Source organism: Orbicella faveolata, unplaced genomic scaffold, assembly GCF_042242905.1.
Source record: "Orbicella faveolata isolate gen_17 unplaced genomic scaffold, um_ofav_v1 contig_1, whole genome shotgun sequence".
Taxonomy (NCBI): Eukaryota; Metazoa; Cnidaria; class Anthozoa; order Scleractinia; family Merulinidae; genus Orbicella; species Orbicella faveolata.
This window is the reverse complement of record NW_028301536.1, coordinates 9,957,949-9,974,140: the sequence shown is the minus strand read 5'-3', so window position 1 is coordinate 9,974,140 and position 16,192 is coordinate 9,957,949. Positions and strand designations below refer to the sequence as shown.

Here is a 16,192-nt window from a genome sequence, read left to right as displayed (position 1 = left end):
ATGTTGTTCTAGTTTGCCCAGAGGAAAGGAATCAAGGGGAGTGGTCTCTGGGTGCGGTGGTTGAGCTGTTCAGTGGATGTCATGGTGTTGTTCGTGCTGCAAAACTATGAGCCAGAAAAACCTTTTTGGAGAGGACAGTCCAGTAGCTCTACACTCTTGGGATATCCTGCGATGGCATCAACCAGTCACCAACCCAGCAAGGTCAAATCCTGAGACCAAGCTCTTCTGACCCAGGTGTCATGCTGAAGTTGTCCCCCAATGGTACATTTGAGATGTTGTGGAAGAAGCAGACCTGTGAGGACTGAAACTATGTATACAGATTGCATATAGATCACTGTGATACTGAACAACTTATACACTGGTGCTGAACTTTGAACAACGATTCTCTTAATTTTAGCTTTCCAGTTCGTAATTGTTATTGTTCTAAGAGACTCAAGTTTCCTTTTGCGTGTTTCTTTACAAATGGGGGAAAGTGTTGGAAACTATCGGGTAATGTCCTGTTCACTGTGTGACTTTGTCATGTCACGTTACTAAGCAAGTGCAAATGTGACCTCTCACGCGAAAACGTACACTATGGCTATCCGTTCGAATGCTTAAAAACCGTTTGCTTGCCATTTGCCATCCGTTCATGATCAGTGGGACGCTGTTCGAATGGATTGGATCATCCATTCAGAAAAATTTCTAGCGTTCAAACAACTGCTGCTATCTGTTCAAAAAAGATCTTCATCCGTTCGAACGGATGACCTCAGCCATTTGAATAAAATCTTCATCCGTTCGAACGGCTGAGGTTATCCATTCGCAAAAATCTTCATCCATTCGAACGGCTGAGGTTATCCGTTCAAAAAAAATCGTCATCTGTTTGAACGCCTGAGGTCATCAATTGGGTATGGCTTTAGCACTCGTCTTGAATTGGGTATGTTTCTTAGCAGAAGCTACTTTTTCATCATTATCAATGAGACCTTCAACAAAAGCCCATGGTCCCATCTTTTGATTTTCTTCCATTGTGTTTCCTATGAAAAACGAACGGCTGATAACTGGAAAGGAAAAGTGAATTTTAGGTCCATGTCTGCTTCCTCCGCCCTTATGTGTTAGCAACTCCTTATATTTTCTGAGGAAAGGTAGATAAAAATTGAAAAGGTGCAATGATTGCTAAAGCCAAACCCAATTTATAACCAAAATGGCCAAAATCGATACCCTATTTATGACCCAAACGGCTGAAAAACCCTACCCTTTGGGGCCTCACATACAGATACCTATATAGCTCATATAAATGAGTACCCCCTCCCAGGTAATTGGTCACGTTACAACTTGTGTGACATTTTGACGAAGCTAGTGCAGCTTTCGTTGTATAAACGGTCCGATAAACGGATCCCGAAGTTTATTTTATGCGCTGTGCAAGATACTAAAAGACAAGGATCAAGCATAAAACAGAAGTAAAGCCCATCATTCATCGCAAAACATAGTTCCATTCAAGCGTGTCGTGTTCATTCAGGTTCATTTCCCAGCGATGCAACCGGCAAGTGTTCGTTGTTGTTGTTCCTCAAATTCGGGCACATAGCCCTCAAGCTCCCAGTAGTCTTGGCAGTAGTACAGGATTCAGTTGCCATTAAACGGTAAATGAGAACTTATGATTTTCTCCTTCTCCTAGTGCTACCTCTGCGGCAGAATTTATTGAAGGGTCGGGACGACGGCTACGGTTAATTTCTGCAGACCGACGCCATTATTTACTTTTGGAGTCTCGCAAGTCTTATGAATTGATCAACTTTAACGCAACCTTCACCTCAAAACTGGATCTAGAGTGTACACAAGTATTAAAGGAAGCTATTTGCCCCTACTCAGAAGGTCAACAAACGAACCTGAACGGAAGAAGATGTATTTTCACTGGATGCTAGGGTTATGCAAATGAGCTTTGAAACGAGCGATAGCTCTGTAAACACACTGACTGTGGCAGATTTTAATCTGTTCTCGCGTGCAATCCAAGGCGATACCCACCGGTTTGAACTTATAGAACGGTTTATTAAGGTATGAAATTTACTGTGATTTGCTTTTTAGGCTTCATTTAGACCCAACTTTTGAGATTTTCCCCGTCAAATTTGGCTAAATTTTAGTAGGTGATCAAAGGCCTCGGAGTAGGGTGTTTTCCAGCCTCGCTGGTAAGCTTAGAATTTTTCGAAAAGTTTCCATATTTCGTCAGTCAAAGTAATGAATGTACCTTAAAATTCGTATGAAAACGAAATTCCGTGAGCTGCATTTTAGGCGACGTAGCACGCTTCACAAAATCGGTGAATTTTACCTTTCTGATCACGGTCGGCAACCTCAGTTCGGCCAAAATTCAATTTTGGCTCGTAGCAAAGCAAAAATAAGGAATTGGAAAATAATAAATTGCTTTTTTATATGTGTCAAACCCTTTTCACAGACAAAAAATGAAGGAAAATTATTTTTGGTCCCGAAGTCGAGTGGACCGCTTTTAGCGGGATTGCCACTTAATAGTTATAGAATACAATCATATCTTTGAAATTTTCTAAAAAGTCAATGTCGCAGTGATATTAAAAGAAATATCCAGAAACACTGCTTTGCCTAAATTGGTTTGCTTCCGCGCGTGAATTATCGGAGCAGCGCGATTAACATCGGAAATGTTTTCTCACACGTCACCCTCAAAAATCGTGTCTGCGATTTTCCAGATGTGGTTTGGTTTCTTTTACAACCTCCTAAAGTTTGATATTGTCAATGCGAACGTTCCTTTCTACAAGAGAGGCCATAACTTTTAAACGGAAGCGAAATTAAACAAAGCCTGACACACTTTTTCGAACGAAGTATCCTTGAACATGGCTGCCGATTTTCAACTAATTCCGTCGGAAGACGCACGTAAACGAACTAAAAATGTTCACCCTTAGATGCCGTTTTATTTCATCGAGAAAAAGACGAAAAACGTTTTATGAGATTTCTATGATTAGGTGTTAAAAATCCCCGCATGTAAGGAGATTTGATGACTCATTGACAGATGTCGGCAACTTGAAATAAACAGACGTCTACAATTCTGGTGCGAAAACCAGCCGCAGTGTTATCGTTCGAAGGACAAAATACTGGAGCTTTAAAAAGGTTTGTATGTAAACTGCCGTGACTTCTTTTACACAGAAGATTTCATCGGCAGAATTGGTATTATGTTGCTCAACTTTAGACCTCTTCGTTCTCCAGACATTTATTAAAACCATGCCTCGAGAAGCCAAAAAGAGGAAATCTCGAAGTGGAACAGGCAAGCGGGCCGGCAAGCGAACCTCGCAAGTCGATGTTCAGCTGGAAACAAATGAAAATCCGAGGGACAAAATGCTCGACAGGATACAGACTTCACCAAACTTTCCTGAAGCCTATCGCCGCTAACAATCGTCCTTCCACGAAGTTTGTCCCACGGCTCAACATCTTCGCTTGACTTTGTCGTCATAGACGTTTCGGAGCCGCGTCCGTTCTCTGCCAATATTTTCGTGCGTCTAGCACTTGTTGCAGGTTGTTCTACGGCTTCATTGGCGGGACTAGTGTCCTCGAATAACCATTCGTCTTGGTTGTAGTACGACCCACGGTTGCTCAAAGGCAAAGATCTTGCTTGTTCCACACTGAATTCGTTGATTCCAGATTTTCCCTTCCTCGGCTTCTTCGAAGATGCAAATGGACAAGAAGTTTTCTTGCGTTTTCGTTCGGACATTAAGGAAAGCAAAAGCTAAGTTTGTCAAGAACAAAAGCTAACTAACGATAAAGACAACCGGATCAAGAACAGTTCACGTGCATGTCTATTTCGTTCAAATGAAATGCCACACCGTAAATAGTTTTCTCCTTATCTTAAAAAGTAAAAAAGCTTTTCTTACCATTCTTTTTGCAAAATATTTATCTCAGTCCTCTCAATTTGAACAGCAAAAAAAAATATTTTTCGCGTTTTTCGTAAAAATTCACCTACCATGATACCTTAAATAATTGTAGTTGTTGAAGCACAGGGATTCGTGTCTTCGGAAAGTTTAGCCGTGCGTAGACAAAATCTCCAAACAAGTGAAAACTCCTAAAAGCTTCGCACTTAAATTATTTGACATTATTTAAACGCGTTCTTAGCCGCTAAGCCATTTATAACCATTTGTTCAATACGAGCCCTTTTCTTCCGCTATTCAAACGCCTGGAATCATATGTTCCAAATGTCTCTTTAGCAGTTCGAAGGGCTGGCATCATCCGTTCAAAATTTTTGTCCGCTGTTTGAACAGCTGGCGTCATCCGTTCGAAATTTTTCATTAGCCGTCGTCATCCGTTTAAAATGCTTCCTGTGCTGTTCAAATGGCTGGCATCAGCCGTTTGAAATTTTTCCAGTGCCTTTCGAACGTTTACAGCATCCGTTCGAAATTTTTCTGTGGCCGTTTGAGTGGTATTTAAAATCGTTTTGAACAGATGGAACATCCGTTTCTCATCCGTTCGTTAGCCGTTCGCCAGCCGTTCATTAGGGGACTTTAGCACGCCCGTTTTTGAGACGCGGACGGTAGCCGGAAGTGAGCTACTTTCACTTTTAACTTGTCCTCACACAGCCATATTCACATTGCTAAGTATCTTTTCTTCATTAGAGATGAGTAGTATAAAAAGTCTGGGAGACAATACGGTCCTAGCATGCGAAATCTTCTCTTCCGGTTGCCGTCCGCGTCTCAAAAACGCGCGTGCTAAAGCTCCCTATTTTGACCGTTTAACGGATATCCATTAGTAACGTTTTCGCGTGAGAGGTCAAAAATATGCGTGAAAGAATATTAATACACATTCGTAGTTTGTGTGGACTAGTCAAAAGAGAACTTCTTTGCCAATGAGTGTTTGTATAGGGAACATAAGAAAGATAGAAGTGTTGGTTTTTATAATTATGCACCTAATTGAGCGCTCTATGAGGGTTACTATCTACAATAAAGCTGCTTAACATTTTGCGATTTGTGAAAGTGTCGACCTCTCTTGAGATTTCCCACAACCAGCACTGCTTTCAAAATGGCAGCAACTGTCAAGTAAGATGAGGAGGGTTAACCTGTTTACCTGAAATAATATCCTTGATCATCCAAACTTAGCCCTGACGGGATTTTGGTACTGGGCGTGTGCTCTCCTAGCATCTTGATGATAGATCAGATGCATTCATCCTTTTCTTCTAGTATTTTCCCTTTGTTTTCTTCGATGACACCGTCATCAAAGACAAAGAAACTGAATAATCGCAAAAACAAGTCTTTCTCTCTCCTTTTTTAAGTCTTTTTTCCACCTAAACTTGTCTTTCTGTTGATGTTCACATTACTGACATAAACAATTATGTAGTTCATGTCGTTATGTTGTTATGTCGCTAGTGTGAACCAAGCTGAAGCAAACATAAATGTTTTTTTAACAGTCCCTCCTTGAAAGAAGCACGTTACATCATCAATTGCTGGCCATCAATGAAAATGGCACTGACAGCTTGTAAATTTTCAGTACAAGAGATTTGATGTTTACCTTGAAGCTGCACTATCATCAATATGTTCGTGTATTCTTCTGTTTGCACCATCACTTGATATGTCTCTTAAGTCTCCAAAGTCTGGTTTCTGTTTCGACAGGGCAAGTGCAACCTTAAGCCGATGACCTTGTCCCAAATCAAACCCGTCAAACTTTTGTATTGCTGCTTCTGCCTCACGCACAGTGTCATAGCCCACAAACCTGAAACAGGAGTCAAAATATTTACCAGTCACAATAATTAGTGTTGATTTCTCTGGGTTCCAGAACAGCGCATGGCAGTGTTAAAATGTCATGTGTTAAGCATAGAGGTGGGTGGCTGAGGTCTGAGAAGAAGTAGAGATTGCCATTCCTGTCAATTGCAAGTTACACTTTCCGGAGGAATTCTGCCCCAAGCAAATTGATTACTCTTGTGTACAACCAAACTTGCATCTCTGTATTTTCCTACCTTTTTAAAGTACTGTAATGATTCAATTTCGCACCCAGAGGGCTTATAATTATACATTGTACTTTTGGTAGCTCATGGGAGCACACTTGCTGGAGAAGCGATGCTTATAAGGGGACAGGGTGCTTATTTCTTCTTCAACAAATTTAACAAATAAAGAAGCCCCGACCGTGCTATATTCTGTTGTAAAGCACACAGAAAGTGGCTAGAGCAAGAGAGAAATGTAGGGGGAAACATGAGATGTAGTCGAGTGTTTCTCCCAACTTCTTGAGTACTCTACCACTTCCTAAAAGGATCTACTCTTTAGGCAGCAGGTTACCCAAACTAGGGTCAAAGTTGGAAAGACTAAACTGCTTCCACTGGCTCTACTCTGAGTACAGGTGGGAAACTCAGAGCAACATTTCAACTTATCACTTGTCCAGCGAGGTTCACTTCGTTGAGATGACCGGAGATTGCAACTTAGCAGTCTTCTCAATTTGAACAGCAAAAAAAAAATGTTTTGCATTTTCCATAAAATTGCACCCACCATGATACCTTAAGACCTACTGTTACATGAAACAAGCTGGGGGAGATCTAGGGGTGTCGGGGAAGGGGGGGGGGGGTCGGTTGAAGCCCCTTAATTAAAAAAAAAATGAAACATTATAACATGCTGACTTGGCCTCTGAATGCTGGAAATCCCATTTCCGAGGAAGTCAATTTTAAAAATTTTCCAGGGAAGAAAGCCCTCAGGACCCCCTGGAACCATCCAGGACAAGTGACATAGTAACTAGGAATGGTACAAAATAAAGATCAACTGGAAATAATTGTAATGATTCGATTTAGTGCCCCTTCCAATAATGGCCCCCTTTCTAATAAGTGCAATTGACCTTGGTAATCAGCTATTGAAAATTTGATAAACCTTAAAATGAAAGTTATTGAATTCACATACCACTTATTTTCCAAAAATTAACCATGTGCACAAAATGAACTTGCATAACTCATAGATTTCAACTAGCGAAACAATTTCAGATACTACAGAGTGCAATGTTCAGCTCTGACACAATATTCACAGAGGTCCTCACCCCTTCCGTTCACTGCCGGTTTGTATTTACCTTCAGCTGGTAGTCAGCCAGGACTTTTTGCCTCGTAGAATAGGGACACACAGAAACCTGGATAAGACATCATCTTAGCAGTGTGTGTGTTTCATGAGTGTATTTTCAATGAAGGTCTAAATCATAATTTAAGACCGCTGTTTATCAAGACAGCATTGAATTTTACAGTCATGTTTTACGTTGATTCTTGTTCATTTTAATTCAATAACAAGTTCCAATAGCAAATGTGACAATTAAACTTTTCACTCCAATTTTCGTAACTTAATGCTTTTCATTTCCTCCCAAAGGTACATAACATGAAACTCTTGTTTTCTAGAAAACATGGAAGCTATGCTTCTTTTTTGCAGAACTGGAGATAAATGGCAGAAAGTTAAACAATAAAACCACTAAAAATTAATACACAACTAGACGCTTCAAATGCTACATGTACCCAGGCAGTCGTTATACTAAGAAACACTAGCTATACTGCAATTTAGCTAAATGTTCTGCATTTGAAGTCGTTCAAAATTCAATTGAGTTCGATGTGCTCAAGCTATTCTGCCTTTGATTGCATTTCTTGGAATCGATTAATAGCTTATTACTGGTTCGCAGGCCTTTAGGGCATGAAATGAGTCAAGTTCTGTATATCAGCCTATAAACGTTTCAGTCTATTTTCCTTAGCCTTTTTGGTTGTTGTTTTTTTTCTGTGTGTGTTTCTCAAGAAAGCGAGACATTTTGAATTTCAGAGTTATGGCAATGCGTGACATAGAGCTACGAACGCGTTTGTCGAAAAACATATACTAGCCCATTCAGAAGTGAAAGTATTAGGAAAAGTGCTTATGTAAATGCTTGTTTGTTCAGTACAGATAACCAGTCGCCTAGATAGCTAAGTAAGTTCAAGATGTTTACACTATTTTCTGGCTGCTATGTTGGTGTACCCAGAGGTACACCAACATGGCCGCTCCATACTGGGCTCTGTAAATTTGTGCAAAATATTTCAAAGAATATCTGAGGTTTGGGAAAACGCACACGCTTAAAAATTAGAGAGGTGTCATCTTTATTAAGATGATTTCCACAGAACATTCGAGCAATAATGGCAAAAATTAAGTTACCAAAAAAACCCCATGGCATGGTAATAGTTTGAACACAGTTAACAAGAACTTATCAAGACTTTAGCTCTGAAGCTGACCCCGCGAGAGAAAATTGAACTTGAAGTTATCTATATTTCAATTAAAATAGACGTTTCGCGTTAGTTGAAAACACAATAACACACGCTTTAAGCATTCTTATGAGGTTTGAAATTAACTTTCTCGAGAATGCTTAAGAATTTAATCACAGGGTCACTTAGAGAAATAAACTTAAGTGAGTTGTTTTAATAGTATTCCAAAAGTTACCGTTCTATGAGTAGATTTTTAGTAAATAATTTTTGCACTTATTGCTCGAACTTAGAGCGGAATCCATCTTAATCTTCTATAACATCACAATTTCCTGACTTTATCCACTAATTGGTTTTCGAATAATTTTTTTATTGTGTCGGGATTGTGTGACAGTGCAAGCCAAGAATTGTTTTGCTGGGGTCAACATACATTAGTTTCTTTCAGCTTAAATGTACAATAATTCGCCACATGGGTTTCATTCTCGTAAAGACACAACTCTGTTACAACAAAATAACAAGAAAATATTGTTTAGTTTGAGATTTTAACTTTATTATACTTTACAAAGTCTCTCAGAGTGTTTTACTTAGGTGTACTCGAACAGATACATTCGTAAATAAATTCTCTAACCTTTCTGCTCTTGTTGCTCAGATTTTCTTGAGTTTGTGCTGGGATTCTACTTGGTTCACGATCACATCTAAAAATACGACGACGCTTCTGAAGGTGCTTTTTATCAAGTTGAAGAGTTGATAGCCTCGGTTGATAGCTCCTTTGGTACAACATGATTCTTGATAAATTCACTCAAAATGTTCACTGGTAAATTGAACTCTCGTAAGGCTTGCAGACCGACTCATTCCGAAAACGCTTAAAGTCCTTTAGAGTTGGTCCACCGCGAACAGTGTGTTTGTTTGTATGTGATTTCATCACCCTAGAAAACATGGAATCGGTGCTAACTTTTCATGACGACAACTTCTGTAAATTCCATGTGCTGTATGCATGCACAGGTGACGCATGCGTTTTAGAGACCAGACGGCGATTTGAACCCAGGCTTCACTGCCTGGGTAATAATACTGATTAATACCAATGAGAAGTACTTCAACGAGAAGTATTGGAGGTAAAGAGCATTATGTCACTGAGATTATATCCTTCATTGGTGAACAAGTCCCCTCACAGACTGCTTAAATTAATTTGCAGTTTCAAAAGGTGCCACCAGGTGTGCAGCAATATTTGCCAATAACTCTGGAAACTTTTGGTTGAATGTTAACTTTTTGGTCTCTCATAGAAAAGAAGGAAAAAAAAGTTCCTGAGGAGAAGCAATATGTTTCCACTCTTTATGTGAACCTTGTTTGAAAACAGCAGACAACATTTCTTGAACCAAGCTAGGGGTAATTCTAAAAGATAAGCAATTACAGTAGTGGTCTTTGTACTAACTTTACACCTTAGAGCTTTAGCAAGCAACATTTCCCTAACCTATCCCAATAGTGCATTCTGGGCCAAAAAGTCTACCCAAAGGCAACATCTGGTTTAAAGACACTAGTTGTCGAGGTCCTTTTTAAAGCCACCATGTGGCACAAGCAGTCTATTATCTGCTTTTGTGTGTACTTGATATGACCTAGGTTCCAAATAACACAAGACTGTTCAACTGAAGATACCTCGATGAAATGTTTCTAAATATGCAATGCCAAAAGTGTAAAGTACCAAATGTCCCACCAGTTGCTGATGCAAAATGTGATAATGTTTCACTAAATAAATCTTGCTGCAGGTAAGAGGAGGTTGCAATATATTTGGTAACCTTTAAGAGAAAAAGTATTTCTTTACTTACCCAATCTTAGTATCTTTGTTGTGTTGAGGAATCAAATTACAAGAGCTCAGTTTGCCAACCTGACAGAAGAGATTGTACAAGCCTTCCTGGATTTAAAACAAAGAGGTACTCTTCAATACTAAATGCATGACTATTTTATGTTATGGATAATGACTGTTGCACTGACTTGACTAAGAGAAACTAAAACATCAACTACAAATCAATTTCTGTCATGCCAGTGCAAGCTTTAAATGTTACTGCAAGATAAAAGCAGTCAGATAATGGATTACTTGAGCTAGGAATGTAAAGAGTATCACCACTGTTGAATGCAGAAAAAGACTAACTGAATGAAGCAATACAGTGAAGAAAAAACTATGGAGGTCATTGTACATCCAATGAGCAGGTCTCGCAAGTCTAAAACGCTGTTTGGTTTGAAGAGGGTCGCACAGGGGGGATCTCTGGCACGGCTCACGGATGGAAAAAATAGAGGATCACGGATCACAGATATAAAAATTTCGTTTTCCTGCATCACAAAAATAAGCAAGTAAGATACTCTTTTTAATGACCTGTACTTACACTAGAAGCAGTGTTTGAAGAAAGTGAAATCGCGAATGGCTAAGTCAAGGCACCATATTGCAAATCGCATACTTAAATCACTCTCAATAGATGACTCTAACCATTCAGAGGACTTGCATCTGAAAATCACGTAGAATAGAGTAATAAAATCACAAATATCGGTGAAAAATTCAGGTTCTTCACGGGTCACGCAAAACCTTCAGGTCACGAGTCACGAAGAATAATTTCCTAAATTCACGTTTTACAGAAAATAAAATCAGCTAATCACGCATCAAGAGAATACCCCTGTGCGACACTCGTTGAAATGTAAAACCCGCAAATAAAGATGACCAAATAAACGAAATGTGATAGGAAGTTCAAAAACAATAAATTTTCATTCAAGATGATGCGAAGAAATGCATTTAACCGTTTCATATCACTATTTGTAAAACAGTAATCATAGACCTAAAGACAACACATGCACAATGCCATTTGAAAGGTATTGTTTGTGAAATATCATAAATCATACAAACAGCCATAGGGAAAGTCACAGCTTCAATCTATCAGAAGGCTTTTATGCCAACTCGTAATATTTTAAACAATCATGTTATTACAAGGGTGGTTAAAAACATTTTTAGGAGTTTGTCACGGTCGCCTGACACGGCATAAATTAAACAGCAGTCATTAATTTACACATAATCTGTTTATCAAATAAATAAATAAATAAATAAATAAAGTCTATTTACGTGGAACACTTGAGCTGTTTTGATCATTATGACTGTAGCGAGTTCTAACAAAAATCTGAATCTGTTTTGTACACCGTACTTAACAGATAAATAACTATAATGACCTTAATTTCTTCCAAATGAGACCAAATCCACATTTATTGTAAGTCTCCTTTCCTTTAAAATTACCCTATCAAGCCTAGGGCGATTCTGATATCGAAGTTTCTGTCCTTAGGACTTAAGTTATCACAAACACATCCGTTTCTTCACTGCACTTAAAAATAATGTTGAATCAAGGGATAGAAATTACTAACATAAGAGCAGACTTGGCGAATGGCTAAGCTTTTTGAAACAAGCCATGCGCTTTGTAGTCAGCTGACTTTTCCAAGCACGAGCACGAGCACAGCGATCTCCAATGGAGAGTGACTATGAACATCTGCCCAGCATCCAAAATATCCATGAATAGATAACATGGCCAGTCAAACAAGTCATTTGGTGAGCATATTGAGTGATTCCCAGCAGAGAACAACAACCATCTGAATTTGTAGTAGCTCGCTTTGCGAATCATTTAAGCCTGCAGTAATCACTAATCTATCAACGGTTTCAACAAAACTGTGATGAATTAATAGCTGTATTCCCTAATAACAAGTTAAAATTGCAGGGTGGCGCAGCAGTAAGGATTCAGTCTGGGAATCGGAAGTTGGATTCAAGGGTTGGCGGTTCGTTTTTTCCTCAGAGCTACAAGGGATGGTTTGCTTTTATAAAGGAAAATAAAAATGTTCAAGCAAAATAGGTAAAAGTAAAAATAAAAATAAAAATGAGACGATATGGAAATTTGAAATAATTCTTTGTGGAAGAAAAACAATTCTCGAGTAAAACCATCGCATGTAATTTTTGGCAAAGTTTGTTAAAAACCGATGACAAAGCTATCAATGGATCAAATTATACAACCACCACCTTTGTTGCCTACCAAATATTCTTTAATTTGGGATCATTTGTTCGACTCCAAATGTGAAAGATCAGTTTATCGCTTTGGAAGGTATTCTGTTCACAATGGTCAGCCCTCTCATGAAATACCCTGGTCAGCGGAATTACCACACAAAAATTGTTTACGACCCATCCACTGACTGACCGACGGACCGAGCGAGTGAATTATTTCTTCCTCCACTTACTGCTATAATTTATTCTAGCTACGCTACGCTAGCTATCACTCGTTAAACATAGGCACGCAAGGCGTGCAAGAGTTTTTTTTGTGTGAAGTCTCGGAGATGGGAGCATTCATGGAGCTGTTTACAGTGATGATTTGGTTAATTTGATAAGTTTTTTGGTTGCAATGTACATGTACAGCAAGAAAGAAACTGAGAATTTATGATGTACATACGATGTTACATTGGTAATGGTAAGATAGCTAAATAGTAAGACATAAAATGTTTGACTGAACAAAGTACAGTAATCTGACACGTCTCCAGATTAAGGTAGATACCATCTTATTCTTTTTCTTTGATTCGTTCTTTGATAAAACCCACACTGTGATTGGTGTGACACGTGCACATGCATGACCCCCTCACTCACCAATCACATAGCCCTTCCAACCCCCAAGAGGACTTTTTGCTCAAAAATACGCAAGTTAAGAGACCTTTTCGCATTCTATACGAGTCTTAAGTTTACCCTTTTTACACAACACAACATGACAACACTACTGCACTGAAAATAGAAAGAATGACAAAAAACCTCTCTGACACATTGAAAGTCTGATTTAATTAAATTGCACTTTAACTTGGTGCCATGCAGTCTTCAAAGAACATTTGAGCAGTTTTGATACTTTTTACCTTTAAAAATATCGGACTGAAAAGAATGTCATAAAATGCCCTTCAAATAAAAATAAACTGCTACTGCAGAGACGTAAAAACCGTCCAGAAATGAAAGCTTTTTTTGTTTAATATCCTGGTAACAATAGCCGATAACTTGTCAGCTCTAATTGAATTTACTCCTATATAAAAAACAAAAGTGTTAAGTTACCATTTGTAACTAAAGATAGCAAACATCTTGTGGGAAAGAGTGGTGACAATTTATCAGCTCTAATTGAATTTACTCCCTTGTGAAAAACAAGGGTGTCAAATTACCCTCTCTAACTAAAAAATAAAAATATCTTGTTATATTTGCATGCAACAAGAACAAAACAATCGTCACCCGCACTTACTATTGTAAACGTTAGAACTGTTTCAAATCTAAATAGTCTTGTCTCCTCTAAAACATGTCCTAAGAACTAGAATCGACAATTCGTGACCTCTAATTGAGTTTACTCCTTGTGAAAAACAAAAGTATCAAGTTACCTTTGTAACTATAAATAAAAATGTCTTGTTGCATTTGCATACTACGAACTCACGAACTGTTTCAAACCTCAAGGCTCATCTTGTTCGTAACTAAAATCCTCAGCCTAACCAACAGAAAATGTCAAAGTAAGCCCAGTGTATGAATACTTCCTCCTCTTTTATAGAAGAATAATCATGGCCGTTCTAAACTGTGTCGGGGAACAAATCTTGTCACATACCATTTACCCTTACAACAAGAAATTTGATTGGCTGTTTATAGTAGATCCAATCTTGTTGGTGTGACATACATACATCGCTCACTCACTCACTCACTCACTCACTCACTCACTCACTCACTCACTCACTCACTCACTCACTCACTCACTCACTCACTCATCCATTGACCCGTCCATAACATACCCAATGCGCCGACTAAGAGGTATTTTTTTCCATAAAAAAATAACTCGAAAATGGTTAAAGCGAGAAAAGATCAAAGTGCTCGGTGAGCAAACCCATGATTTTCCCGAGAAATGATGAAGAAGAAGATAAAGAAGTTGTTGCAATTTTGCCTACTGGCTTTGAGGAAAGTCTGATATATCAACCCTGCGCAACAGCGAAAGAAATGCAAATATGCAAATGTTGAACTGACAAATATAAGAGATGAGAGAGCTTACGATTCCCTCCACCATTGTTTCAACAAAGGAGGATTTGCTTCTGCTGATTGGAGAAGCAAAATACAAGTTTGTTTTCCGAAGACAGCAGAGAACTTTTTGGATGCAAAATTCGAAACATGTTCTAGAATGAAGATTCTCCGCTAAACAATTGTGTCACGCTCATTGTAGTTGACAAATGCCACACCGTGTAACGCGTTCGGAATAAATTCTTCATAGATATGTAAGACGTCTTGCCAAGATTCCCCAAGCGAATAGCAAAAGAATCCATATCCTACAATAAATCAGAAGGACCGCTTGATTTCGGCTATCTCCCATTTTAGCAGCTTTTCTTGGAGTTGAAGACGTCATTTGAGATGACATTCTCGACACACGAACACACGTACATGTTGTTTGAAAACGGATACTTGCAATCAATCAAACAAGCAATTTACCACTCATTTTCGTGTGTAACGGATGATGCAAAGGTATGACTGAAAGACGCAAGCTTAGATGTCGAGAACCTTCAAGACTTAAGATTGCTATACGGTAAAATAGAAAGATAAGATGCTTATTTAACAGAGTACTGTGGCTGTTCCAAGGTTGTTTATACTTAACAAATTCAGACAAAGTAGTATTCGAAAAGAGCATATCTGTTTCATGAAGTATTTTGTTGGGATATCAGCTAAAAAGGAGAAAAAGAAGGAAAAGAGTTGTCCTGAAGAATCATTGTGAAATATTTAGGGACAACAATCATCAAAGTTTGTACAACAATATTAAACTCTATAATGACATTGAATGGAATCTGGGACCAGTATACGTGAATGAGTTACCCTTATCATAACTGTTGAGTCCACTGAGTACTGCTACCTCAAGGGCTTTTAAGTCACAAAAAAAAAACTCTTACATGCCTTGCATGCCTATGTTCAATGATAGCAGCACTTTAAAAACTGCTTATCGATGCAGTAACACACTGTTGAGATATAAGCCAATCTTTTCGTGACTTGAATGAATCTTTTGCAGCATCTGTTCCATCATCGCATGACGTAAGCCCAAACAACTGAGATTAAAACTTTTCCTGACCAACACATGAACCGGAAATTTTAACACAATTAAATGTGGTTAAATGTAATTTAGTCAAAGTTAAACGTGAAACAATGCTGACCAGCAGTCGCTCCATGGGCATTGGTGCGGGTTGGCTGGGGGCTTTGCACAGGGGGCTTTGCATGTTTACAGCTTGGCTTCAGACGTCAAGTCATTCCGCACCTTTTGTTTCGCTACCGGATAGTTCTCGCTGACTTTACTCCCAGCCTGTACCTCCCCTTAGCATGGTAAGAATGAGGTAAGTATCTTTGCTTCCACTGTTCTTTCAGATCAGTGTGACAGTGCCTGGTGGTTGTCGCTCACAGGGTTGTCATGGATACCCTACGCATTGGGCTTGGATTGATTTGTGGTCCCACCTTCCCTTTCAGGCACCATTCCCCAAGCTCATCTATTATTGATGAATGTAATCTGAGCTATTTGAACTAATAGATATGAGCTTCAAAGACATTGATCATCAAAGTTACACCAGATATCAACCCACAGCGTTCTTGGCCATGCGCACGGTGTTGGTGTAGAGCCGTTACAAAATATGTAACGCTATAAAACACGGTGGAGTATAAAATTTAAGGACAGCTATAACAATCTGACGACATTAAATGAAAATAAATTATATGTGCATTGGGTTATTCCAGAAAAAGTACACACACCCCCGACGGATGGCAAGTATTTTTGACCCCCCCCCCCCCCCGCTCTGACTGGATTTCCCAGACCGCCAGAGCCCCCCTGCCACCCGGATTTCCAAGCTCAAGGACCCCCCTCCTGCCCGGATTTCCATCTTTTTTTTAAAGGCCCTAACTGGAAACAACAGGCAATAGAAAAGATGTAACGTTTCATCCAAAAGATCCCTGTTTATTATAATTTTAAAAGCTCGGCGAATATTGTGAATTTTACGGGTTAA

At 39.0% G+C, this 16,192-nt stretch overlaps 1 protein-coding gene across 3 annotated transcripts in view; it reads right to left on the bottom strand.

The window, feature by feature from the left end:
• LOC110056911 (tudor domain-containing 6-like) overlaps positions 1 to 16,192 on the bottom strand; it is a 101,065-nt gene that overhangs the window by 23,581 nt on the left and 61,292 nt on the right. For all 3 annotated transcript variants that reach the window (XM_089288462.1, XM_089288469.1, XM_089288466.1), the window contains 2 exons: positions 9,970 to 10,055; positions 5,482 to 5,682 (listed from right to left, as the gene is read on the bottom strand). In XM_089288462.1, the coding sequence (XP_089144588.1) occupies positions 5,482 to 5,682; positions 9,970 to 10,055 (287 nt within the window). The remainder of the gene's footprint in view (positions 1 to 5,481; positions 5,683 to 9,969; positions 10,056 to 16,192) is intronic.